At 40.9% G+C, this 25,367-nt stretch overlaps 1 protein-coding gene across 3 annotated transcripts in view; it reads left to right on the top strand.

The window, feature by feature from the left end:
* Positions 1 to 4,753: 4,753 nt before the first annotated feature.
* Pbx3 (PBX homeobox 3) overlaps positions 4,754 to 25,367 on the top strand; it is a 194,440-nt gene continuing 173,826 nt past the window's right edge. Inside the window, exons 1-2 of one of the 3 annotated variants that reach the window (XM_087652726.1) lie at positions 4,754 to 5,725; positions 6,549 to 6,622. In XM_087652726.1, the coding sequence (XP_087508852.1) occupies positions 5,526 to 5,725; positions 6,549 to 6,622 (274 nt within the window). In that variant the 5' untranslated portion in view covers positions 4,754 to 5,525. 3 annotated transcript variants of the gene reach the window in all.

The raw sequence follows: 25,367 nt of genomic DNA, 5'->3' as shown, positions 1-25,367 counted from the left end.
CAATGCAAGTTTTTTTTGCTGAGACGATTCTATGTTGTAGCAAGTTACAGTTCATGCTAACTAGAACAGATAGATGCCTTTGCTATTAGCTATTTCATAGTTTACTGTTTCTTTGCTTAAAAAAAAATCTGATATATTTTCCTATTCCAGATTCCATCCTGGATAGGAGCTAAGATCTGGTCATCAGGTTCCCTTAGACTATTCTTGTCTGTGAGAGTTCTTATAACTCTTTGTTTCTAGTGAATTTCACAGCTTCTAGGGGGTGTTGGTCAAACATTTTGTAGGATTTCCTTCACTGGGACTTGCCCAGTGCTTCTGTCATGATCAGATGTGGTTTTGAACCTTGGAAGGGAGAAAACCCATCAGTCATGTTGATTTTTATCCTTATATGATCGTTTCTTTATCACTGGATGGCCCCTGCTGCCATCCAAGAATCAGGGTTGTGTTCACCAGTGGAGAGAAGCAGAAGGCACAAGAGAAGAGCCCTGGCTGCTCGGCTGGCTTTATTCCTACTAAGAAAACCACCTCTCCTTCCTGACAGGCTCAGAAGATAGGAATCACGACAGTGACTGAGCATATAGCCATTGGTCTGATCACGCCGCATGAGTAAGGAGGGCCAGTAGCTGACAGGCAAGCAATCGAGGTTATCAGCCCTAGTGCCGTCTATATAAAGAGGAGACGGCATTGGACTAATTACAACGCATATAAATGATGGCTCTCTTTAGCAAAATTTTTCCAGAAATTATGAATCCCAATCAATATTCTCTCTCAGTCTTCTATCTCTGTCTCACTGTGTAACACAGACTGACCTCTGGATCCTCCTGCCTCAGCCTCTTTGAAGGGTTTTAATATAGAAAGGTGGATCGATGTCCGCGGAGGCTACATGTCAGAAGCATCCAGTATATAGGCCAATTCTAGAGATTCACGCCTAAAGCAGTAGAAACAAGGGAAGAATCACACTTTGAGGGATGTTCTAGTTTACTTCTTTCTTACTGCAATAGAACACTGATCAGATCAAGTTGGGGGAGAAAGGGTTAAAGTCTATCATCAAGGGAAGTCAAGGCAGGAGCTCAAGGCAGGACACTGAATTCAAGGACTGAAGCAGAGGTGGGGGGGGGAGCTCTAGGTGAGTCCTCCCACATTAATTAGCAATCAAGACAACATCCATGCCCACTGCCCACGGCCTAGTCTGATGGAGGCAGTTCTGCAGTTGAGTCTTTCTTCCTGGAGTGAAGAATATCAGTGTAGACAATAAGCACCGAGAGTTTTTTCTAAAATGACAACTTAGAAAACCTAACCGTTTTGGGAGATGGTGTGGCAGCTCGGAAGAGGACCTTAGTTCAAATATCTAGAACTCAGGTAAAACGCTAAGAATGCTTGTGAGAGCTCTGACAGCAACGGTGGCACTGTGCGTGGAGAAAGAGCTCTGGAGTTTCCTGGTCATCAGCTTAGCTCCAGGTTCTGTGAGAGGCTCTGCCTAAAAGGGACAAGGTGACGAGAGACAGTGCAGGACACACGGCCCCTACCCTGGACTTTATATGGGTATATATGGGTATGGAGATGTGAAGAAACATGATATGTATTCACCACACCTATATGCACAAAGAAAACGTAATTTTTTTCTTAGCCAGCTAAGTTCTATTTTTTTCTTTCTTAAACCAAACCAGTTACATGTTGAAGTCACGTCTTAAAATACCTTGCCCTTAATACCACTTTGTCACTGTTAATGTTATAAGAATGTCCACTTGCCAAAAGTAAATTACATTTTCCTTGACTTTTAAAGTAATCACCACTTTAGGAACAGCAAAGAGATTCAGGCACTTAGGCAGGGTCTATTCTAATAATCTGTGAAGGCATGGCGGTGACTTACATTACTAAGCAGAGATAAGGCAACCTCAGATATGACGGTCTGTGGTGCAGCTTAGGTGGTAGATGGCTTGCTTAGCATGCAGGATGCCTGGGTTTCATCCCTAACAGAGCATAAACCATTAGCATTCTGGAGGATAGATGCAGGAAGATCAGAGTTCAAGGTCATCCTTAGGTACATAGTGAATTTAAGCCAGCACAAGGTATATGTAAGATCTTATGTTAAAAACAAACAAACAAACAAACAAACAAATCGATAGCATGGAGAGAGAGAGAGAGAGAGAGAGAGAGAGAAAAGAGGAGGAGGAGAAAGGGGAGAGAGTGACTAGAAGAAAGGGGAGAGAGTGACTAGATAGCTCAGTGGTTAAAAGTCATGGCTGTTCTTCCAAAGGACCCTAGTTTGATTCTGAGGATCTACATGTCATACTAAAACTGCCTACAATTCCAGTCCCAAGGGAACTTGACACCTTCTTCTGGCCTCCATGGATACCTGGCTCACATATGGTGTAACAGATGAACATGCAGACAAAACACCTATATACATAAAAATAAAAATATCTTTAAAAATATACTTTACCTCAACTACAGTTGCCAGTGGGCCTGTGAAGGAAATCCTGCTAAGACCCACTGGCTTTTCTCACTTATTATAGTAGTAATAACCAAATGGGAAGTCTCCTAAGCAAAAGGTTTGTCTGATCCCACTTACTACAGAAATATCAGGTTTCTGTACCTCCAAATGACCACAGATTTAGAGGTGTGTGCTGTAACCTAGCTGCAGAAGTCAGGCATTTAACAAGTTTGTTTTATTCCTAATTGCTGGCATTTGCTTAAGTGCTTCCTTAATTCTAATTTATGTTTTTATGTTCGAGTTTGTTTACATAGCCCATAGTTCCCAATTGTCTTTATTTGCTTAAGTGTTTCTTTAATTTTATTTACATTTTTATATACGTTGCTTTGCTTACATAACTCATTGTTTGGAGCAGGCTAGGAATAACCATAAATCCCCATTGCTAATTAGCCTCATCCTCATGACTGATTAGTCAAGATTATGAGCCTAGAAGGAGGGCAGGGAGGAGGCCTAATAGTGACTCACAGTATCATTGAATTTCAGAGCTGGAAGGAATCTGAAAGCTTACAGCATCTTTCAGATAAAATTCTGTAATTTTTACATCTTCAGCATTAAAGAATCACAAAAAGTTGTCTGCTTGCTCTCACTCTTTATGTAAAAAAAAAAAAAGAGCAAGGATTTGGTGACAGTTTGAAAAACAAGTTTAGAGTAGAGAAAATCCAATCAATGATGGCTGTAACTCATAATGAGTACTTGAAGAATCAGCAACTTGACACACACAAGAGCAGAGAATATTAATGAACTCAAAGGAGGCTCTTTGGACTTAAGCAGGGTAGATTGTCTGGAACTCCTTCCCCAGCAGCTGTGCAGTTGGTAAGGCTTGTAGCTTGCCTGGCCTGTGAGTTTGGCTGTTAGCGTTGCAGTGGGGAGTATTTAAAATCACACTCAACATACGAAGGAAAGAACCTGGAACTGAGTAGCCTGCTTTATTCCAAGACTCCATCTGGCATTTAAAGAACTGCTTGTCCTACATTCAACCCTGCAGAGTAACAGCCATTTTTCATCTCCTCACACCTCTATTTTTAGTTTCAGGTAAGACAGCTTATTGAGTCTGAGGAAGGAACATTTAGAGGTAAGAGCCACCAGTTAAAGACTTAACCTAGGATGATCTCCATGGATTTAAAATGAGATCATGTTGAATCTTCAGCCTGAGAGATGAGGTCGAGATCAACTTCAAGACTCTACCGGAGGTGTAGGTGCAGATTCCAACACCGTTTTAGCCTTTAGACTCTAGTGGGCAGAAATATAATGGATGAAGAGTTGTTACAGCTATGTAAATCTGTAGCTGAAGTTGACTACTGTCGAAGGGGTAAGTTGACAAGCGAAATCCAGTCCATTTCTAAACAAACTTGTCTGTGAGACTATTGTCTCGCTCTCCAAAGGTTCCGCACATCTGCCAGAGTAGTCCCCGGATCTCCAGGACTTGTCGAGTGTGCAAAGTGCAGTTAGCTTAGAAATTAGTCCTGGACTTCACTCTCTCCAGCCGACGTGTTTCTCTGTGACCTTTCCATCTGCTACCTTTTCAGAGAAGGGCTCCGTCCATGCGAAACCACGGGCTCACTCTAACTGGTCACTCCTCGAGGGACAGCGTAGGGCCCTAGTGCCAGCGCTAACTCCTAGCCCTGACTTCGGGTTACCATAGCGACCGTGGGATGGGCAAGGCTTTTAGACCCTCTTTCCCGGTCTCAGCCCAGGACTTTCGAACGCTCCAATTGGGACAACCCTTTCTTGGCTCTGTCCCGCCTCATTCGGCGCTGAGCGTAATGCGATTGGCCCTGGACTTGCGGCCTTGTGCCCAGAGGGTACCACCTCTTGACAGGAAGAGTGGGAAAGTAGACCAGGCACTGTCCGAGGCGTGAAGCTCATCTCATGCAACGGGGGACCACGCCGTTGGCTACGGGGAGACTTTATCCGGTCCTATACAACACCCCCTAAGTCCCCAACTGCTAACAATAGGAAACGTGCAGGGGCCGGGGGCAACACTTTGCTGGCTGGGCTGTCCATCTGTGGAGCGCGGGCGCCGGTAGCCATAAGGCTCCCGGGCGGGCTCTCAGGCGCCCCACAGTAGAGGCCAGAGGGGACGGGCCGAGTTCTGGGGGACGGGGCCAGTGGCGGCGGCGGGAGGCGCAAAGCCCAATGAGAGAAGACTCCGCCCCAGGAGGCGGGGCATCCGGGGCGCTCCCCCGCCCTTCAGATCTCCCCGCCCCTCCCCCCGCGGGCGCCGGGGCCGCAGTGAGTGAGTGGCACTGGCAGCCTGTCAATCCCTCAGCCGAGCGGCCTTAGAGCCCGGTCCACGGCGGCTGCTGACTGGGTGCGCGGCACCGGAGGTGGCGGCGGCGAGTTCTCCCGTCTCATCAATCTGCTGTCCGCCCGGCGTGCGGCCCGCCGGGGCCCTCCACCGGGCTCCGTGTCCCCGCCGCGCCGGCCCGCCCGCTCCCAAACTTTCCTCCTCCGCCCCTCTCTCTCCCCGCGGCCCGCCCGTCGGCCTCCATCTCCTCCTCCTCCTCCTCTGCCGCCGCCCGCCGCCGCCGCCGCTCCCTCCCCCGGGGCCGCCGGTGCTCGGATCCCGCCCGGTTGAGGCGGCGGCGGCGGCGGCGGCGGCAGGCGGCTGAGGGAGGGGACCGTTCTGGCTGGCGCGGGCGGCGGCGGTCGCGGCGTCCCGGCAACTCGGCTGGCGCTGAGGACCAAGTTGTGCGGGGCCGCCCGGCGCGGCGCGGGGCGCTGAGGAGGCAGCGCGGCGGCCGCGTGAGGGCAGCGGGCACCACCGCCAGCGCCTCCGCCGGCGAGAGCTCCGCTTCCGCCCGCCGCTGTCCTCAGTCTCCGCCGCGGCGGAAGCCGGAGCCGGACGCCGGTCCGCGTCCCCTCAGTCGCGGGCCGCGCCGGGCCAGGCCGCCCCCTCCCGCGCGGGCGGGGAGCGCGCGGCCGCCTCCCCCTCCCCCTCCCCCTCTTTCTTCTCCTCCCTCGCCGCCGCCGCCGCCGCCTCAGCCTTCGCCTCCGCCGCCGCCGCCCGCTCCCGCCCGCGCGCGGCGGGATGGACGATCAATCCAGGATGCTGCAGACTCTGGCCGGGGTGAACCTGGCCGGCCACTCGGTCCAAGGGGGTATGGCTCTGCCGCCTCCCCCTCACGGCCACGAAGGGGCGGACGGCGACGGCAGGAAGCAGGACATCGGCGACATCCTCCACCAGATCATGACCATCACCGACCAGAGCTTGGACGAGGCGCAAGCAAAGTTGGTGTCGTCTCATTAAGCATCTTTTGTGTGTGTACGGGAGCCGGGCTCGGGTCCCGGGTGGTTCCCGGGACCGGGGCCTCAGTCTCGGGCGGGAACTTTCTCCGCCCGCCGGGCACTTGCCGAGTCCTCCATCGCGCGGGCAAAGTTGCTCGCCGGGTTCGGGACAAACTCGATCAGTGCTTCGTCCGTGCCCCGCTGCCCGGCCCCCTCCCCGGATTTAAACATCCCGCCCGGGCCCCGGTGCGCTCCGCGTCCCTGCCGGGTCCCGGACCGCACCGCCGGGAAGTGCAACTTTCTCCGCCCGCCCAGACTCCGGGCATCCACTCCCCTCGGCCCAGTCCGGGGTGACCGGCTGCTTTCCCCCACGTCCCTGTGCGGGAGCGCCAAGTTCTCTAGGAGGGAGGGCCGCTTGGCAAACTTTGCGGAGCTGTCACCCGCTGATTATCAGCCGCCGGCCGGCCGCTGCGCCCGCTGCTCCTGTGGAGCTTGGGCGTTGGGGTCCCCTCCGCGTCGGTCTGGTCCCTTGGGTCACCGCCGCGCTCCCCGGAGCGGAGCCTTATGAGCGGGTCACTCCTGCGTCTGCCGAGGCTTCTGTCGGCCCAGCAGATGGGTCACGCTGCTATCGGGCTGAAGCTCTCGCCGCTAGAGCTTGCCGCCAGTTGCGAACTAGTCAACTTGAGTTTTGTTGACTTCCCGTGGTTCAAAAGAGCTTTCCCAAATAGGGGGCCGGTTTTAAATCTTGGGTCTAACTTAAAGGAAGGCGCCATATTATTCCAATAGGTGATGCTAATACCTTTGTGTTTTGCTGTTTGTTTTTTAGGAAACATGCTCTGAACTGTCACAGAATGAAACCGGCGCTCTTCAGCGTCTTGTGTGAGATCAAAGAGAAAACAGGTAAGACTCTGCTGCCCACAGTGGGCTCGGAGACCCCCGAGGTGGGGTCAGATCTACTCCTTCGACTCTCCAGTTGAGAGCTGCTGCTTTTGGGCACCGCCATCTTTGATCATTCTTTGCTTCCCACCTCCTGATCTTGAGAAAAAACTGCAATAAATCTGGAGTCTATTTCTCAATTCTGCTTTGGTACAAAATGAAGTGTATATGAGAATGGAGCTGGGTCGCAGTTCCCTAGGAAGTAGTCCCTGGCTTCAGACGGGGAGGGGGCTCTAGCTAGCCGCCCTCTCCTATCTCTTTTTGCCTTGTGTAGCAGTTTTTAAACGGAGCAGTGGGAGACTGGATGCCAGGGACCAGTTCCCCTGGAGAGGCATCACCAGAACTTTGTTTTACTGAGACAGTTTTGAGCTTCGGTTCTACTGAAGGCACAACCGAACACGCCTCAGTAGCACCTTGGACTTAGTGCTTTAGATGGGAAGATTTTTAGGAATCCAGGTAGGAAGATCATGTGCTTAGGCATGTGCAATGTATCACGCCTATTAGTACTTATATTACAGTCTGTCTTACAACTGCTACACTTGTAAAACTGAGCTTCAGTGTGTGGAGAAAGATGTCCACAGATGCTGACGAAACCTTCTGAAGTTCAGGGCAGGAGCAGCATAGGTTTTGCAGAAGTGCTAGAATGAAAATTGCTGATACATATTAGGGAAATTTTTTTGACAGTTCCTTATAGTTTAACTTTCTTGTCAGACTTTTTTTATTTAAGGTAAATTTACTCTTGACTTAAGGGTAAAGCTAAAGTATATTCATGTATATGTGTATATATACACATATATATCTCACATGTTTTAGTTTGTTTAGTTATCTTTCCTGTATGTGGTAAAAACAAAGCTCCATTGATCAAGCTTTACCACTGATCGATTGATTTATTTGTTGTATGTGTTGGGTTGTATTGCTTTTTATAGTTGCCTTTTGTAAATTGAGGCAAAGAAGAAAAAAAAAATCAAGCTCAGTGTATTGCATTTTCCAGCTAATGCTGTTTTAATGTTTCAAGGTTTGGCTGTCTTTGAATTGATTTTACAAATAATAATAATTGCCTAGGACTGTTAGGCAGGAAGTCAAGTCATACTCTTTTTATAAAAAACAGGTACTATCTATAGTCCTAAAAGTAAGTCAGAGGAGATGGTGGTTTATTAGCCTCTCTTGATGTATATATGCTAAACCATAATTGCTAGTAAATATTGAGAGCTGAAAGAAGTAACTTTATTTGCTTCTCATTCGTAAGCCATGATTTTTTTTTTTAATGATAGGTTTTTGTTTTTCTTTCTTTTCTTCTCTTTGGCGACACACTTTACATTCTGAATACCCAAGTCATTTTAAATTACTGACTTGTTACATGTTGATTTTTAGCAACCTTGAGTACCTTATGATTTAAGATGGCAGATGATTTTACTCTAAGTATAAAGACACCCGGCATTGAATCTTGAAGGCTTTTAATCTGGGTGAATGAAAGTATATAACTCTTAGAACATTTATGTTGCTTAATTTCCAAGGGTTTCCTTCCTATCAGGGCTGTACTCCAGTTTGTGCTGACAGCTAAGCACTGGAGTATTGACTGTGCTGTGAATATTAAGATTGATTCAATTTTATATGGCACTATATTGCTAAAGAGAGGGGATTGATGCGCTTCTCTAGCAAGAACACCCTTCTTACGCTTTGTATTTATTTATTTTTTATTCCTTTAAAGTTTTGGCCTAACAACACAGAACTACACAGCATTTCATGTTTGAATACTTATCAGCAGGAGAAATTCAATTAAGAAGTGTTAGTCTTCTAGTTGCCTATTTGCACAGGACTTAGTTACACCACTCTGAAAGGAAAGAGTAGTCAACGACATGTCAAAGGTGAGTTAGGAAAAGAAACAAGTCTTTTCAGAGTCTGGGATTATGGTCAGAGAGAGCTTTGGTAGGGCTATTGCTGTTTAACAACCAGGAGAGAGCAGACAAAAGAAATTTCTGTGTTTTAAAAATCGTTTCTTGGGCTTTCAGTGATAACTTGTAAATTAGATCCTCTTTTTGTGCGTTGACCTGCGACCCAACTTTGCAGGTTATCTCTTTTATAAAAAGCCAGCAGCCAACAGTGAAGGCGGCTGTCTGGGCAGAGGCATCCTCTTGCCTGCCTCTCTGAACTCGAGAGGGATGGGATTTAAGTACTGAGTGATTGATGGGGTGAAGCTCTCTCTCTCTTCTCCTTTCTCCTACCATAGCTCTGCCTCATGCTCTAAACGCAGTCTTAGAAGGAGACAGGATAGCTAGACTCAGCCCTCAATTTGAAATAAAACAGCTGTGTAGACATTAGTGTTACCAAAGCAGAGAAAGCCGGGCAGCACATTCCTGGCCTATCCCTCATCTGCTTCTGTAGTCCAGCTTTAGAGACATTATGAACTTAGAAAATAAGTGTTAGGGAATATGTGTACGCTACTTAGCACTTTCTCTTTAAATCACTTTATTAATCTATTATCATAGTATGTAAGGATTAATTACCTACAGAAAGTTCATCTAGTCATTTGTGAATATAAATCAGGAAGGAGTATTATGTGATGACTCTATTCTGCATAATGAAGGGGAGGGGGCTGACAAGTTGAGAACTGGAGGGTGGCTGGGTGGGAACTACCACTTCAGTGGATTGTGTGATTTTGGGTTTGCTTTTCTTTTAAAATAGACAAAATCATTAAAAAAAAATCATGTATGTGTAGAACTGCTAGTAGATTTTGAGGTTTCTGATCAGGCGGTTAATACTGCCAGTTTTGATGCACACAAGAGACTTAGTTTGGAAAACATCTTATTTCTCCCTTACCAAATATGAAAAGGCATTCTTTCCCCTTTTTGACCGATAAATGGACAATCTGCCACAATTATATTATATTCTTGTTCAGAAGTAAGGAAACCATACTTTTACTATAAGATGATTGCTTTTTTTTTTAAAAAAAGTATTCCATTATAAAATTTATTGTACAATTATTTTGGGGCGGAAAGATTTTTCATTGTGGGGTTGTGACATTTACACATTTTAGAGGCAACTAGAGTTACAGGCTTTAAAATGGAGATATGTGTCTGTTTTAAACTAGGTAAGGGAGATAGTAAGTTGATGGGCTAGGGTTTTCTCTAGGATGATGGTACAGTCAATGTTACCACCCTTTGCTTATTAAGTGTCTCTGATGAAGTGAGGCTTCCTTGCTTCTGTGGGTATACTCACTGAACTATCTGTGACCACTTTAATCTTGACTGTGAAGTGTTTCCTTCATGAAACCATGTATCTTTAAAATCTGGCTTTTTAAACAGACCCTTAATTATGGGAATTCAAATGAAGGAAACATTTTTTCAAGGAGAATATTTTTTTTTTTTTTACTTTTTTTTTTTTTTTTTTTTTTTGGTTCTTTTTTTCAGAGCTGGGGACCGAACCCAGGGCCTTGCGCTTCCTAGGCAAGCGCTCTACCACTGAGCTAAATCCCCAACCCCTAAGGAGAATATTTTTAATGTATACTAATATAGCAATTTATTCTGTGACCTGAATACTGATATTGTGAAAAAATAGTGTATGTTAAAAAAAATCAACATAACCTTTTCCTTTTACAATGTTAGGTTAAAATACACATTGTTGATAGCTGCCAACCAAATTCTGATTTATTGCCACCACAAACCCTAACTAGTGTTCATTTACTAGTACTGTCTAATGGCAGCCTGATGGTTTGCCAGATTTGTAGGCTTTGTGAGGCTTATAAGCAGGACTGACTTGGGAAGATCATAAAACTTAATGAACTTCTCTACTGCAGGAGGTGTCCGCAGGGGAAGAGAAAGGCCTGCTTGGCTGGTTGGGCTGGTTGAAGGATTTTTTATCTTTCAAGAAAAGAAAATGACGATTATAAATGCTGAAGTTTTAAAAGAATCCATCTTGAGAAAGTCATAAGGATTTTAGATATCAGAACTAGGGAAGAATGTAGTTTATAAATGAGTTTTTACACCCACCTAGTATATAAAATGTTTAAACCTTTTATCTTTATTGCTAAAAGTGTGAGTAGTTTTCTGAAGGACAGGGTAGCACTCTTCTCTTAGTTAACCCTTCCATTTAATTTGCACCCCACATTTTTTAGTGTTTCATTTGCGTCTTTTTCATTCTGGCCTTTTTTTTTTCAAGACTTCTATGTAAAATTTTGCTACCCTTTTTATTGTTACAGTGCTGTGTTATTCTTTTAATTTTCAATGTATAGAAATTAGATCAGTCATCAAGTAAACATTTAGCAAAGAAATATGAAAATTGTTGTCTCTAAGTCTAAATGGTTCTGAATTTACTACATATTTTAAATTAATCTTGTATTATATCCAATATAGTTATTATTTGCTCCAAAGTTTTGAAAGAAAATGCATTATACATATATGTATAATGTTTCTGTTTTGATGAGGGAATTTTACAGTTTTTACGTTTTTTATTATAGACAACAGCAACAACACCACATTCCCACATATATACATACTTATATACAATATGTATACATATAGCAACAACAATAAATATACATATATAGAAAGAAGAGAATTCTGAACATTGTTTACCTTTGATAATGGTAACAATTGGCCAATCTTATTTTCTCTATTACTCTTGCTCTCTCAGAATTTTTGTGATCTGAATAGTAATGGGTCTTTAATAGTTCAAATTTTATATTAATTTTGGGAAAATATTATGGTCTGTTTACATTGACTACTAAACGGTTAAACAAGAAAAATACAAAGTTGGTGTGTGTTAGGAAAATTATATTCCTTTACCAATGTATTTTTTAAAAAGCCATTTAAGAATATTTTGTCAATTTTTTTTAGATTTGTGTTGCTTACTAGAGATTTTGTAGGTTTTGAAGGATGTAAAAGACTGACATTTGTCTGATTTTTTTTTCTTCCTCTTTGATTCTTAAACAATAACACACTCAATGTGTTGGTAGAAAACCTGGAAAACTGGTCACTGCCAAGCTGCTTTAAAGCTGTCTGCCTGAGGTGTCATGCAGATATACCTTTAAAGTGGGAGGAGCTTTTCTAGCCTGTTTTTCTCTTTTCAATAAAAATATATTCAATAGAAAATATGTTTTAATACAAATATTGAAGCCACTGTCAATACTAACTTGCTCTGTGTTGGTAATTCTTTTGCACCTCAGTTTTAGTGAGGTTCATTACAGGTTTGCATGGTTTTGATATTTTGTTTGGGGACTTGACTATGTCCTTTTTATTAATTTATGTAACTTTATTCCAAACCATAAGCATATTAATTCACTGGTAATAGAGGCGCTGACTTGCTTCTCAACACAAAAATCCACCCACTTTTATAATATAAAACTATATTTTTCGTACTGATGACTTTCCTTTAATTTTACTTGTAGTGTTTAGATTTTAGTTCATAAATTTTATAGCCAAGATTTTAGTTAACATCTTATTTTAGTTACATTTTATTTGTATTTTGGTACTATATAGGGGCACACTATAGGATGGCATTATATTTTATGAAGTGGGTGTCTAGAAAAATTGGAACTGAATTTTCTGAACCACTTAAGTCATCATTTGTTTATGTGGAGACCATACAATATTTATTCAAAATAAATTCTGGACACATTAGTACTAACATATCGAGTTAAATAGGATTTAGACGGGTTCTCCCATATGGATTCAAGTATTAGTGAAGAATCTTTAGATACTTTTTATCTCAATCTCGACACTAGGAGAATAATGTTTTATTTGTTTTCTCAGCAGGCTTGTGCTTTAGCCATTTATCAGTGTGATCAGCATGAGTGAAGTAGTAGCTGACAGAGCTCCTCAGCTCCCTCCCATGCTGACCTTTCCCAGTACTTGCTCTGCCTTCATAGGCCCTTCCCGCCAGGAAGTGTGGAGAGACACTCATTTACATCATAGTGTACAGGGTGGCATAAATCAGTGACGTTTTTCAGGTCTGTTTATCACATTTTCTTTTGTTTACAAAGTTATAGAAGTTAATTAAACAAACTGTTATCACAGCTAGTTGATAGTGCTATATTTAGCAAATAAATTAAAAAGTAATGCTTGGGTGAGCCATTGGGGGAAATATGCCATCTTTTATGCCTTTGGACATAGAACATATTAGAAAACAAATTTCAGTCTTAAAGTCTTGATTTTAACAATGCTCTTTCTAAGCAGCCTTACAGAATCCCTTATATCCTTGACATAGATGTGACCTAAACATATAATAGCTTCTATTTTTAGTGCAAAGTGTAGCTGGCTTGCACACTGAATTTGAATAAAGTATGTAATCTAGCAAAGAAATCGATTCTAGAATGTGTTAAATTGACTAAGCAGGACAGTTTTTTGACTTATGCTAATTATGGATAAATATACTTATTTAGAGTTTTATATCTGTTTACTTTCAGCTTAAGTATTTTAAAAGTGCTAAGCTGTTTCGAGTACTAACCCTTTTTATGTGGTCATAGTAATGAGTTTTTGGCCTATAGTGTAATCCTTTTAATGCTGATGATTTCTCCTGATGTTTAAACCATTATTTAGGAGATGCCAACATATGTTAGTACAAAATGATTTTGTTTTGTTTTGTTTTATGTGCTACATCAGTTTTCAAAGCATATTTCTTAGGCATCAGCTCCAGCAGGTGGCTTTTTACATTAAAAAATTCATAAATTTTAAAATCACATAAAATTTTATTTCAAATTCAAATTAACTGATTGAGAATGTCAACATTTCCACTGTCTCTGTATTAACATTTATAATAGAACAAATGGTCGCATATAGGAATTATCTGCAACATAATCTAAATTAAGATTCTAAACAGGCATTACAGATGCTGGTAACTTTGGCAATTATCATTTTGTTTGGTGAACAGTAGTAAAACAGTGTGCGGTAAAAGTGTTTAGAGAGAGAGGATAAATAAATTGAACAGTTTTGCAATGCAAAGTGGTTTGTGGTGTTTTTGAGGATTTCTTGGCTCTCTCTTAACTGCTATTGTGAGCCTGGAGCAGATTTCCCCATTGCTAATGCCCTAGAAGTATTAATTCACTTTGATATGCTAATTAGAGGGCATTATGCAAGAAATGAGATTAAGTGGCAGCATGAAGCCATTTGCCTGTCAGTGAATTGAGAGCTTTAGCATCGGGAGGAGCTTGTTTTTTTTTTTTTCCTTCCTTGTATGTGTTTTGTTTTTTCTTTCTTTTTTTAATTCTCCCCCCACCCCTAGTTTCTCTTGGTTTTGCATATAAATAAAATTGATTGAAAGCTTTAAAGAAGGGTCTGGAACATTGAACTCCTCCCCCCCCCATGATTACTTAAATGTTACATGAAATTTTCATTTTATATTCTGTGTGAAATTAAGAATTTGGTCATTTACTTCCTTCTTCCTGAAATGACTTTAGAAACACGGCTAGTGAGTGGCTATCAGCTCTCCATACATGTAAACATTGTTTACCAAAGTCAACACTAAACTGAATTTTACAAGAATGTTTACTTGGGAGGGAAAAAAGAAGTTGTTGAATTGGGCCTCATAAAACTATATTAAAATGGGCATTAAGATTTTTGACTTGAGTTCATGAAAGTTGAACCAATAATTAGTGGTTAAACTTTGCCCTTTACACAACCTGTGGAATTTATATAATATCGTATATTGACATGTAAGATTCCCGTATTTGATTTTCATGTTGAAAATGAAATTTCTTACTTCATTCTTGTTTCACTGACTTGTGGTTAATGTAAGGCATTTGAATTTAGCTCCTTAAAGCTTTGTGATTTTCTGTTATTTTGTGAGGAAATGGATGCTTGACTAAAGGGACTGGAGAAGTGGAAGACAGAATTTCTCTGGGTGTAAGAAAAAGTTACTCAAACTTAGAGCTTCTACTTGTATAAAGTATTGAAAGAGGTGCAAACTGTTAACTGCACGGCTCTGGGTTTAGTAGGTAGAGTGTTTGAGAGAGGGATTTGTACTGGCACCGGGTTCTGGTGTCTGAACTCCATCATGTCTAGACCCAGTAAGCCATGCCATCCCACAGCCATATGGATTATGTCCCCACAGCTACCACGCATGTACACTCTGGAGGCTTGCATCTCCTTAGGCATGGCTGGGCATGGCTGGGCGTGGCTGGGCGTGGCTGGGCATGGGATGGGAGTTAGGAACATACACATAGAGGTGAGACCCTCTCTGGGACAGAGTCCTTGTTACATTTCTGGGGGGTGGGGGGACTTAGTAGGTAACATATTAGCTATTTTTTTTTGTTTGTTACTTCAGATTTTTGTCTCTTTCCAGACTCCTCAATAGTCCCTTGATTACTTAGAAAACTTCCTTTTAAAGATAATGAAGTTATTTTTTGCTTAAAACAGTGAGAAAAAGAGCTTTGAAATTACATATTATTATTATTATTATTTAAACAAAAGATTTCTACAAGCTTTTGGGTAGCCACAGCATGCAAATAAAGCTTTATGGAGGACTTATAGCAACATGGGATTTGATGGAAAAAGTCAGTCGCTTCATTAAGAAAAAGTTGAAATGGTGTCTTGATATGCACATCTCACCTTTGCTATGCAGGTACCCTCAAATGAGGAGGAAGTGGCTTTGACAGTCTTATAACTTTGTTTTTCTTGCTTTCCTCACCTCTCCCTTAAAAAAAAAAAAAAAAAAAAAGAAACTACCCATGAAGGTAGTTGGAATTCATAGTCAGATATATCATTTTCAACTTGGAATAGGAACTAGAGCAGGAAATTGATTTTATATTTATTATGAAAGCAAGAACTCTGCCACCAACTGACAGCAGTCCATGTTTTAGTTTTGTGATAATTGTTCACAGACATTACTCTGCAGTTGGTCCAGGGTATTTATAATATTGATTGGGAGCGTTGGGCCATTAAAAGATATGTGTATAATGAACATCTTTAATTAAATCAGGAAAAATTGAAATATTTTGTTTTTCCTTTCCACCAGATCTGGGGTGTAGGATTAACTGTCAGTACTGCTCAGAACAAGTTGCAGTAGATGGTACTTTGGTTTCTCTGGCATCATGGATGTATTTATTACCATTTTTGAACAAATTATGCTAACATGAAAAGTTGTGTTTGAAATGATTGTGTGCTAGATAAGGCGATACATTACAGGAATGGTTGGGTTTATGGAGCTTTATGTAGAGGTTTCCTCAGAAATTATAGCACAGGGCTGTCACTATAAAACCTAGTGATACAGTTGGTAATAACATACAGGGAAGATATTTTTAGGGTTTTCACTTGTTATTCAAATAAGTGAAAACCCTCCAGTTTTTCTTATCATATTTCTTTGTTAGAATCAGTATTAAAAAAAAAAAAGGAAGGGAATTCTCTTAACTGTGGGTAGGCGTGGGTGTCTGACTTGTCTGAGTGTGCTTTTGGTTAGCACTTGTTAGAGCAGTGGCATTCTGCTAAGGATGGCCTCAGGAGCTCATTGGCATCTTGTTCATGACCTTTGATGAAGGATGGGTACCAAACGCCTGAAAATGAAATGATGGCCTGCGAATATAAATTATATTTTATCAATGTATTGCATGAACTGATTTTGATTTACCTAAATGTGTGGCTTTTTTTCCCCCTCAAGGTGCTGGGGATACCTCCCAGGGGCTCCTATGTGCTAAGCTGCTGCCTAGCCCCTGAGCTGTGTTCTCATCCACAGTTTGTTTCTGTGAAGACAGGAGTTAGTGTGATCACGCCAGTCGTGTTAAAGCTTTGACAGGAAACCAACTTCTTTTCCTTGGATGATTTGCATATGGCCGTTTCTTTTTTCTTTTCTTTTCTTTTTTTTAATGACTGACTATTGTGTCAGTGTTAAGTTTCTAGCATTTTGCAGAATATTGGCTTGATATTTAATCATGTTTCTTCCCCTGGAATCCAATCAATCAGCAAGTGCTTTGTTTTTCTCTGAAAATGAAGAATTTAAGGTATTACTCAGTGAGTGAATTATTTTAGAAATAAAAACATTTTTTCCCTTCAAATATAAGAAAGTAACTGTTAACTACTGTAATTTGGAAAAGGGTTGAGTTGATTCTATGACGTTTTCCTTTTCCATTGTAAATATTAGACTGATGGCTGAACTGTGGTTGTTTTGAATCTCTTCATCTTTAGTTAGAATTGCTAAAAGGAAACTAAAGGCTCACTCCTCCATGGTTCTGTTCATCTCATGTAAGGAACAGTGTGGCTGCCTCACTTGCATTCATTGACTACTCATGCACATACCAGGACACGTGCTGGCTGACTTATATACGCTTTCTTTAATAGGACAATTTATACCCTGAAAGTTTTAAAGTAGTATCTTTATGGGGAAGATTCTACAGTGCACATGTCATTTCTTTTTAAATCTCAAACCATTACTAAAGAGGTACCTTAGCTCACAGAGGAGGAAGGTTAAACACGTTGGTCCTTACTGGCCCCATAGTGAGAGGCAGCCCAGGCTTCTTCTGCCTGGAGTGCTGTGGAGCCTTCCCACTTGGGGAGAGAGAGTCGTGGAAAAATGAGTGTTCCGATGGCAAAACCTGAGCTTAAAAAATATGGTAAGGACTAAAGTGACACTGAGTGGCAGCAGAGCTTTGGTCAGCTCCAGTGTAAATATTTGTAGACAACCATGTTTTACAGACTTCAGACGAATGGCAAAAATCTGCCCTAAATGCCTCAGTAAATACATGCTGGAGAACAGAAGCCTATTCACTGGAGAAACAATTGACTTTCGCTTCTCTGTTGTCAAAGTGGCCCCTGGTGATAGTGCTGCACTGGCTAGATAGAGCGAGCAGAATGGCTTCCTCCTGGCTGGTGGGCTGGCAGCTTCACTGGCACTGCCAAATGTACTTCCTATTTGTTGTGCAAGGGAATTGGAACAGCGAGGCATTTATCATATCATCCCCTACTCCTCAATGCGAGCAAAAAAGGAGAAGTTGTCAATGAAAGAAAAAGAACTGTAATCGCACATTTACATATGCTTCTAATTGTTGATTTGGGGATTTTCTATGAATATAGCTTTACAAAACAGATGCTGTTTAAGAAAAGGGGGAACATAATTTTGTGGGCAATGAATTAAGTGTTTTTGTGGCCCTCTCATCCGTAGCTAGGAGCAGTTTGTGGACCGCGTCTGTGAACGCGGCTCATAATTGTTTTTCACACATAAGTTATGCAAATGAGCTTTTATGGCAACTGGCATAACAATTAGCATCCTCCAGCAATATTTTAGCAGGTTAATTGCAAAATTTCTAAATTGTACATCTGACTTGTTAATTAGGCATGACAGAGGTGGTAAAATAGTTATCTTCAGGCAGTGGCAGCCAGGAGCTGCTTGAAATGCAAAGAGCAAGGATTGATTGGATTTGAGGGCTGCAATTGTGGGAGCAGGGCTGCTGTCAAGTGCCGCCTAGCAGCTCTGCTCCCACCGCCGCCTCAGAGCAAGACCAGGACTTGCTGCAAGGATCCTGCCATTTACAAGCCTGCTTTATTTAACTCAACAACTTTCCCATTCCCACCTATCTGAACTGTTGATGTCGCACAGTTTGCTGTCCATCGGGATCATTAAAGTGAGATGGCAACACAAAAGAAGTTCTTTTGGTCTTGAGTTTTAGGACCCTGGAAGTTTACTTTCTGTTTTAAAGTCCGGATCAGCACTGGCCACTTAAAAAAATGTTTAGATTGGCAAACACATTTCCCAATTTTTATTGAATGTAAATTTTAGTTATCCAGGCATCAAGAGTGATCATTTTCTGTGTGGTAATTTAACTTTTCAACACCGTTTCCTTGCATGCGTGGTATGTTGGGGAAATACTATTTTGTTATTTATTTTTAATAAAGTAAGAGAAGAAGAGAGTGGGATGTCAGAACTACATAAAGTAAACTGGTTTACTTTGGGATATCTATAAAATGATAATATTGAGCATAGCATATTATTCTTTGATTTTTATATCAGTACAGAATTTTTCTGTAGTATGGTTTAAGTAATTTTTAAATGACTTAAATTTTTGTGGACGGTTTCATAGTTTGAATGGTATAATTTGCTAAGCATAAACAATGGAGCGTGATGACACGTGTGTATCTGCTTGTGTCACAATGAACCATGCTCTTTGTATTTAAATTAGCTAATTACATTTTTCTGTGCATATAGTACATACACATACACGGCATAGGAAGTGAAGCATGTGTGAAATCTGATGTCATTTTTGAATTCACATATATTTTCTTGACTAATCCTGATTATGTTTAATGTTGAAATGTTATATTTTCATTTAAAAAGTAAATGTTCTACATGTGCAGCCACGCTAATATTTTACATTTTCTTGTGACATGTGTATATGGAGAAAGTGCCATTTATGATATGTTGTCATCAATAATTTTGTCACTGAGAATAAAAGACTTAAATTCATCCACCCAGTGGAACGTTTTATCATATTTATTTTAAGAGATGAAATTAGTGAACAGTTGGGCTCTTTATATGTAGGAGATGTGAAAATAGCAGAACATTTACCATGGATGAAGTGCAGCATTAGCATGTCGGTGCCAGGAAACTACACAGGGCTAGTGGCAGTGTGTTCTAGAAAGCTAGTAAATAGTTTCTGTTTTTCCAAGTTTCTTTTTATGTGTTCTTTATATGGACTAATTTGACAATAAAGGTGATATTAATTATTGGCTAACTTTTTAGAGTGATCTATCACATTTGAAACTATTGTATTTTGAGTGAGAGTAAAACGTTGTTCCAAATCGTTACATTTACTGATTAAATGCTCACCGATTTTTCTCCATTGCTGTATTTGGCAATTTAAGCAAGAGTTTACCACAGTAATGCTTCAGTGGATAATATTTGGAATAGAGTAACCATTTTAATGAGTTCATCGAGGGAGATTCAGCAGGGAGCATTTCAGGTGTATTATGGCTTTTGTCTTGTCAGGATGCACATCTCTATACCATTAGAGAAAAGGCTTCAGAGTCCCACTCATCTCCGTTAATAATGATACAAACAGCAGCAGCAGCAGCAGCAGCAAAGCCAAAACAATAATCCAGAGCTTCTCCTTCTCAGTGAAGTCTGGGCGGTGAGATAGAAAGCCCAGGCAGGTTGAGTGTTTTTAGGAAACTTGTTAAGTGAATGCCATTTCTGTGGGTTGGATTTCCATCACATTTTTAACTGTCCTAATATTGATCACCCTACAGAGGAATGAGGCTGAAGCCTGGTAGTTATCAGTATAAAGAGGGTCAGCTGCAGAGACGTCCCGAGCAGAGGCTCTCATGGTAATGATACTGCTATTTATAGAGCCCCATTTCATTAGTTGCAGAGTTTCAAGGAAGAGATTTTCTCTAGGGGAAATGGCTACTTGAAGTTCATTTTCTTCCTCACATTAAGGCAGGAACGTGAACAACCTTCAGTATAGGATGTGTGATTATGGTATTTTTGCAGGGGCAGTTTGTTCCCTAAATATATTTGCCACAGTAAACGTATACTTAAAACACAGTGTGGGGATTCAGAAACACCAGCCGCCTCTCTGGCCGAATGCTGGGACATTGTGCACGTTGCTCTTGATATCTTTGTCATTTTTCTCTTGTAAAAATTAAATTTCAGAAACTGTACAAGCTGAGTATAACCGTGGTCTTCTCTTTCTTCAGAGTGCTTTAGAGCCTAAGAAGGGTTGTGAGAAGTGCCAGTTCCCCCAAGATCAGGTCTATCTATAGTGTGTTATCTGTCTATATTTGTGATATAGGTAATTGTGCTTTCTTTCTGGAATCCTTGACATCTGAGTTATTTTTTTCCCTTTAAGAGAATATTTACTTAGCTAGTATTCACTTAATTAGAACTGACTGTTTAATGTTTTCTGGGCGGGTATTTATGGTATTTTCTTTGCTATATTTGCATTCCAGAAATTAAGTCCCCCTGCCATTATTCGGCAAGCCTTTCATACATTAGAATGATGAATTGAAAGCAGAAATGGGAAAAAGACTGCAATGCAATGAAAATTTAATCAGCGTCTTCTGCTGCTTTAATAAGGCAAATAATTCTTATTGGCCGCTGTGTTAAGGTTTCTAATATTTAATTCATAACAAACCTTGCATTATTCTGCAGTTGCATCGACAGCTCCACTTTGCTGCCTGCCAACAGGCAACCATAAAAACTTAAAAGCAGATGTAAATGTCTAAAACAAGGAGAGTGATTAGATCTAAAGCGGTCAAAAAAAAATCAACAATATTGTGAAAGAATTTGATGGATCTCTGTATTTAGCGATGCAAAAATGATATTAATTAAATTTTCTTGAACAGATTGTTTTTGACTTGGTAACCTTTTGTAAAGTGTGGTCTTTAAGCAAATGTCAATTGAGTGTTTGGTTACAATCTTCTTTAAACTGGTCACAAAGTGCGCTGATTCCATTGGAAGTATCTGGTTTCTGTTCCTGTGCTTGTGGACTCTCAGCTAGCGGTGTGCTGAAACGGAGCCAGTAGGGTAGGTCAAATGTTCTGTCTTTGGTTAACCCGGTTTGAGGAAAGCAGTAGCTTTTGGAGCCTGTTTTTGTTTGAAATGCCTGTTAAAAAATGTTGTCCTGGGATTAAAGGAGTGTGCGCTTTCATTTCTGACCCCCAGCTCAGATGATTCTGCAATTACAGCGCCGTCTTTCTGGATTACCATCTGGATTATCTGGGGCTTTTGTGTGAGGTTGTGTTGGGCATTACGTCTGGACTTGCAGAATGAACAAAAAGATATTGTTACTGATTCCATGAAAACAGTCTGAATCATTCAGAAAGATGTGGAGAAGAGTATTTCTATGGTGTGAAGCCAGAGAAAATGGCAACCTGCCAAAGCTAGGTGCAAGCTCTTGTTACATGGAAGGGTTGGGCCTGTTCTTATTTCTTCTTGAAATGGCTTAATTGGTGTCAGCACCCCAGGGATAAAGGCCTCTAACACTGAAATCCACACGATTCACCCTGTCTCTGCTCAGTGTAGGGAAACTGGTAACAACTGGTGGTGAATGAGGAGTGAACGGTGCTGTAACAATACTCGATGATGTTTGGGATGACAGAAATTAATACGCACTTGCTTGAAGAAAGCAATGATTAATGGCAGTGAGCACGGGAACGCCGTTCCTCCTTTTACTCCACTTTGATGGGGATTGAAAAGCAAAAGGCTGTTTTCATTCTCTGTAGAAAGCAGAGGTCACACAGAGCACATTATAGCAATTTTTCCTCTCTGGATTTTTTATTTCATAAATATTATGATAAGCATAGATTAGATAGATTTTTTTATGAAAGCTTAAAAGGATATTTTATGTCATTTGAACATTGTTGTTTATGCATAAAGAAATCACACATTCTTCTCTTCACTTGTTAGATCATTTCCCTTCATGTCAGAATAATTAGTATAATTAAGAATTAAAAAAGCTCACAAACACACTGCGCACCGTGTTGCAGTAGGAATTAAAGGGCTTAGTTTTCTAGAGATTGCTGGGGCAGGGTGGGACAGGAATGCTGCAAGGGCTTTCCCTTCTCCCTGCCCCTCCCCCTGGTTTTCCTCGGTGAATGTCTGACGACGTAAATATATTTTGCAAGGTACTTGCACTTGTCAGCATCTTTCTTAGCCATTTGATAAAGATTCTTTATTCTACAAGAAAGCCTGAAATAACAGAACCGTACTTTGGATAATGAATTCTTCATCTGTGGAGAACTTTAAAACAAAGTACAGTGTTGGCATTTTTTTCTTTTGAGTGAGAAGGCTGATATATCTTTTGGATCCGACAGGAAGACATAAATTAATAGAGTTCTGGAGTTCAGTTTCTCATTAATAATCCATTTTGTCATGGTTCTTGGCATTGTCAGGCTAGTAGCTGGTTCATATTTTGCTGAAGGATAAAAGCAGATTATGTCTTAAGGCACAGAGCAGGAATAAAGAGTTTATCGCCTTTTGGGGGAACTACGTGCTATAAGAAAAACATTGTTTTGCAAAAAGTTTCAGTTTTTGCTTAGAGATACACTGCACATTTCCCTGGGTAAAGATTTTAAGATTTGCAAATGGCTCTGAGAACCTTGGTATATTATAGTTTTACATCATTGCTTAGAGTTGCGTTTGCTGACGGTTTGTAGTGCTTTACTTTTCGGGAACAGTTTCGGTGAAGTTACTACCCTTTTGTGTTTTATTTTTAGAACTCTGCATGTTATCATATGGTGATTCAAAAGCAAAATGCAGAAAAGTCACTGTTCTCTCCACTGCTTGTCAAGATAGCCTGTGGTCTCAGCCTGTGTTCTAAGTGTGGGGTTGGGGGTGCTGTGAAGGCAGCATAGTTTTAGATCATATGAAACCTAATAGAAGAGTAATTGCTTGATAATGTAATCTTACATCTATCTATCTATCTATCTATCTATCTATCTATCTATCTATCTATCTATCGGCAGGGATTTTACTATGTAGTCCTGTATTATGTAGTTGAAACATACTATGTATCTATCTATGTATCTATCTATGTATATATGTATGTATCTATGTATGTATCTATGTATGTATCTATGTATGTATCTATGTATGTATCTATGTATGTATCTATGTATCTATCTATGTATCTATCTATCTATGTATCTATCTATGTATCTATCTATGTATCTATCTATGTATCTATCTATGTATCTATCTATCTATCTATGTATCTATCTATCTATCTATCCATCTATCTATCTATCTATGTATCTATGTATCTATCTATCTATCTATCTATCTATCTATCTATCTATCTATCTATCTATCTATCTATGGCAGGGATCTTACTATGTAGTCCTGTAGTATGTAGTTGAAACATACTACGTAGACCAGGCTGGTTTTAAACTCACGAGAGATTCACTTCTGCCCTCTGAGCCTCTGAGTGCTGGAATTAAAGGGATGTAGCCCATGCTCTGCTAGTTCCCTGGTTTTGTTTTTGTTTTTGTTTTTTTTTTTTTTTTGGTTCTTTTTTTCGGAGCTGGGGACCGAACCCAGGGCCTTGCGCTTCCTAGGTAAGCGCTCTACCACTGAGCTAAATCCCCAGCCCCTGTTTTGTTTTTTTTTAAAGAGGATTAAGAAACATTCTACATTATCACTGGGCTTAGTCACAGACTTTCTAAATGGTACCATTTAAGCTTGTTTCTGTTTATATTTTGATGAACTTAGTTCTTATAAAGATTGAGATACTGTGCCCTTTTTGATACCCAAGGGTGTTACCACAAGCTGTCTTAGGGCCCATGTCCCTTGAGTGTAGATGGGTGCAAGTGATCAATATGTCTTGTCTTCTTATATTTCAGAGTATTTTTGTCATGTATCCTGTAAGCCTTCTAAAACAGGCATGCTTTAGAAATAGAAAATGAAGAATGTTTCATTTTTAAAACCAGGATCTCATGCTGCTGCTCTCAGCTAGCCCTATTTTTTTGTTTGTTCCTTTTTAAGCTCCTCAAGTAACACATGGGGGGTGTGCAGAGTCCCAAGTGTTTGCTGAGATAGCAATCGATGGGAGAGGGTTTGTCTGGGTTGTAGGGTGGAGGAGAGTGTTGACTTACGAGTTAATGGAGAGTATAGGGGAGGCTTCACTCACTCTACTTAAGGCTTTGTTCTTGTCAATAATTCGTAGATCTTGATGTTTTCTGAGTCATTGGAGTTTGTCATTAGAGAAAACTGGCCTAAGTTAATACTTATAAGTAGCATGCAATAAAGTTTCATTTAGGGAGGTGGCTCAGTGGTTAAGAGCACTGACTGCTCTTCCAGAGGTCCTGAGTTTGCTTCCCAGCAGTCACATGCCAGCTCACAGCTTTCTGTAACTCCTGTTCCAGGGGATCCAACACCCTTAGACAAACACACATATAGGCAAAACACCAGTGTACATTAAAAAAATAAGATTAGTTAAGGAGTAGAAGATTTTTTTTCTTTTTCCCTCTCTGCATCCTCTATTGGACTGTAAGTATTTAGAGGCCAGGGCCTGTTTATCTTCTCTTCCTCTAAACACACACACACACACACACACACACACACACACACACACACACACTGCTGCACATGTTGAATCTTCTAGACCTTTTGTTTTTGTCAACTTGACACAAACCTAAATATATCTGGGAAGGAGGAATCTGAATTGAGAAAATTGCTCCATAATATTGGTCTACAGGCTAGTTCATGGGGCATTTTCTTGACTTGAGTGGGAGAGCCTGGGACAACCCCCTTGGGTAGGTAGTCCTGGGTGTAGAAGAAAGCTGGCCAAACAAGCTAGTAAGCAGTGTGCTCCATGACTTCTGTTCTGGTTCCTGCCTTGATTTCCTGCCTTGACTTCCCTCAGTGATGGACTCTGACGTGTAGGATGAAACAAACCCTTTCCTGTCCAGGTTGCTTTCGGTCATACCATTTAACACACAGTAGAAACCCTGACAAAGACGTCTTTCATATAGAAATTTATCTTAATTGTATCAGCTACAGTATTCGTGAAAAAACTGCCATAGCTGTTACCTAAATCTTAAGTAATTTATATGTAAATTGTTTATAAAAGTAATCTATATGCATTGCTGTTTCCATTGCTATCACTCGTGGTAATATTCTAAAAGAAAAAATTCTGTGTTGAAAACTGATAACAAGCTTAATATTACTTTAGTTCACCTTTATAGTTTTTACTTTAAAAGTAAGTATGATAAAGCAACCTATTTCAGAGGTAGGAAAATTTATGTTCCCCAAAAGAAGTTTTGAATTATGATGTGAAACCTGTTTCTCTGTA

Source organism: Rattus norvegicus, chromosome 3 (assembly GCF_021556685.1).
Source record: "Rattus norvegicus strain SHRSP/BbbUtx chromosome 3, alternate assembly SHRSP_T2T, whole genome shotgun sequence".
In the NCBI taxonomy this organism is placed as follows: Eukaryota; Metazoa; Chordata; class Mammalia; order Rodentia; family Muridae; genus Rattus; species Rattus norvegicus.
This window is presented reverse-complemented; position numbering and strand designations above follow the sequence as displayed.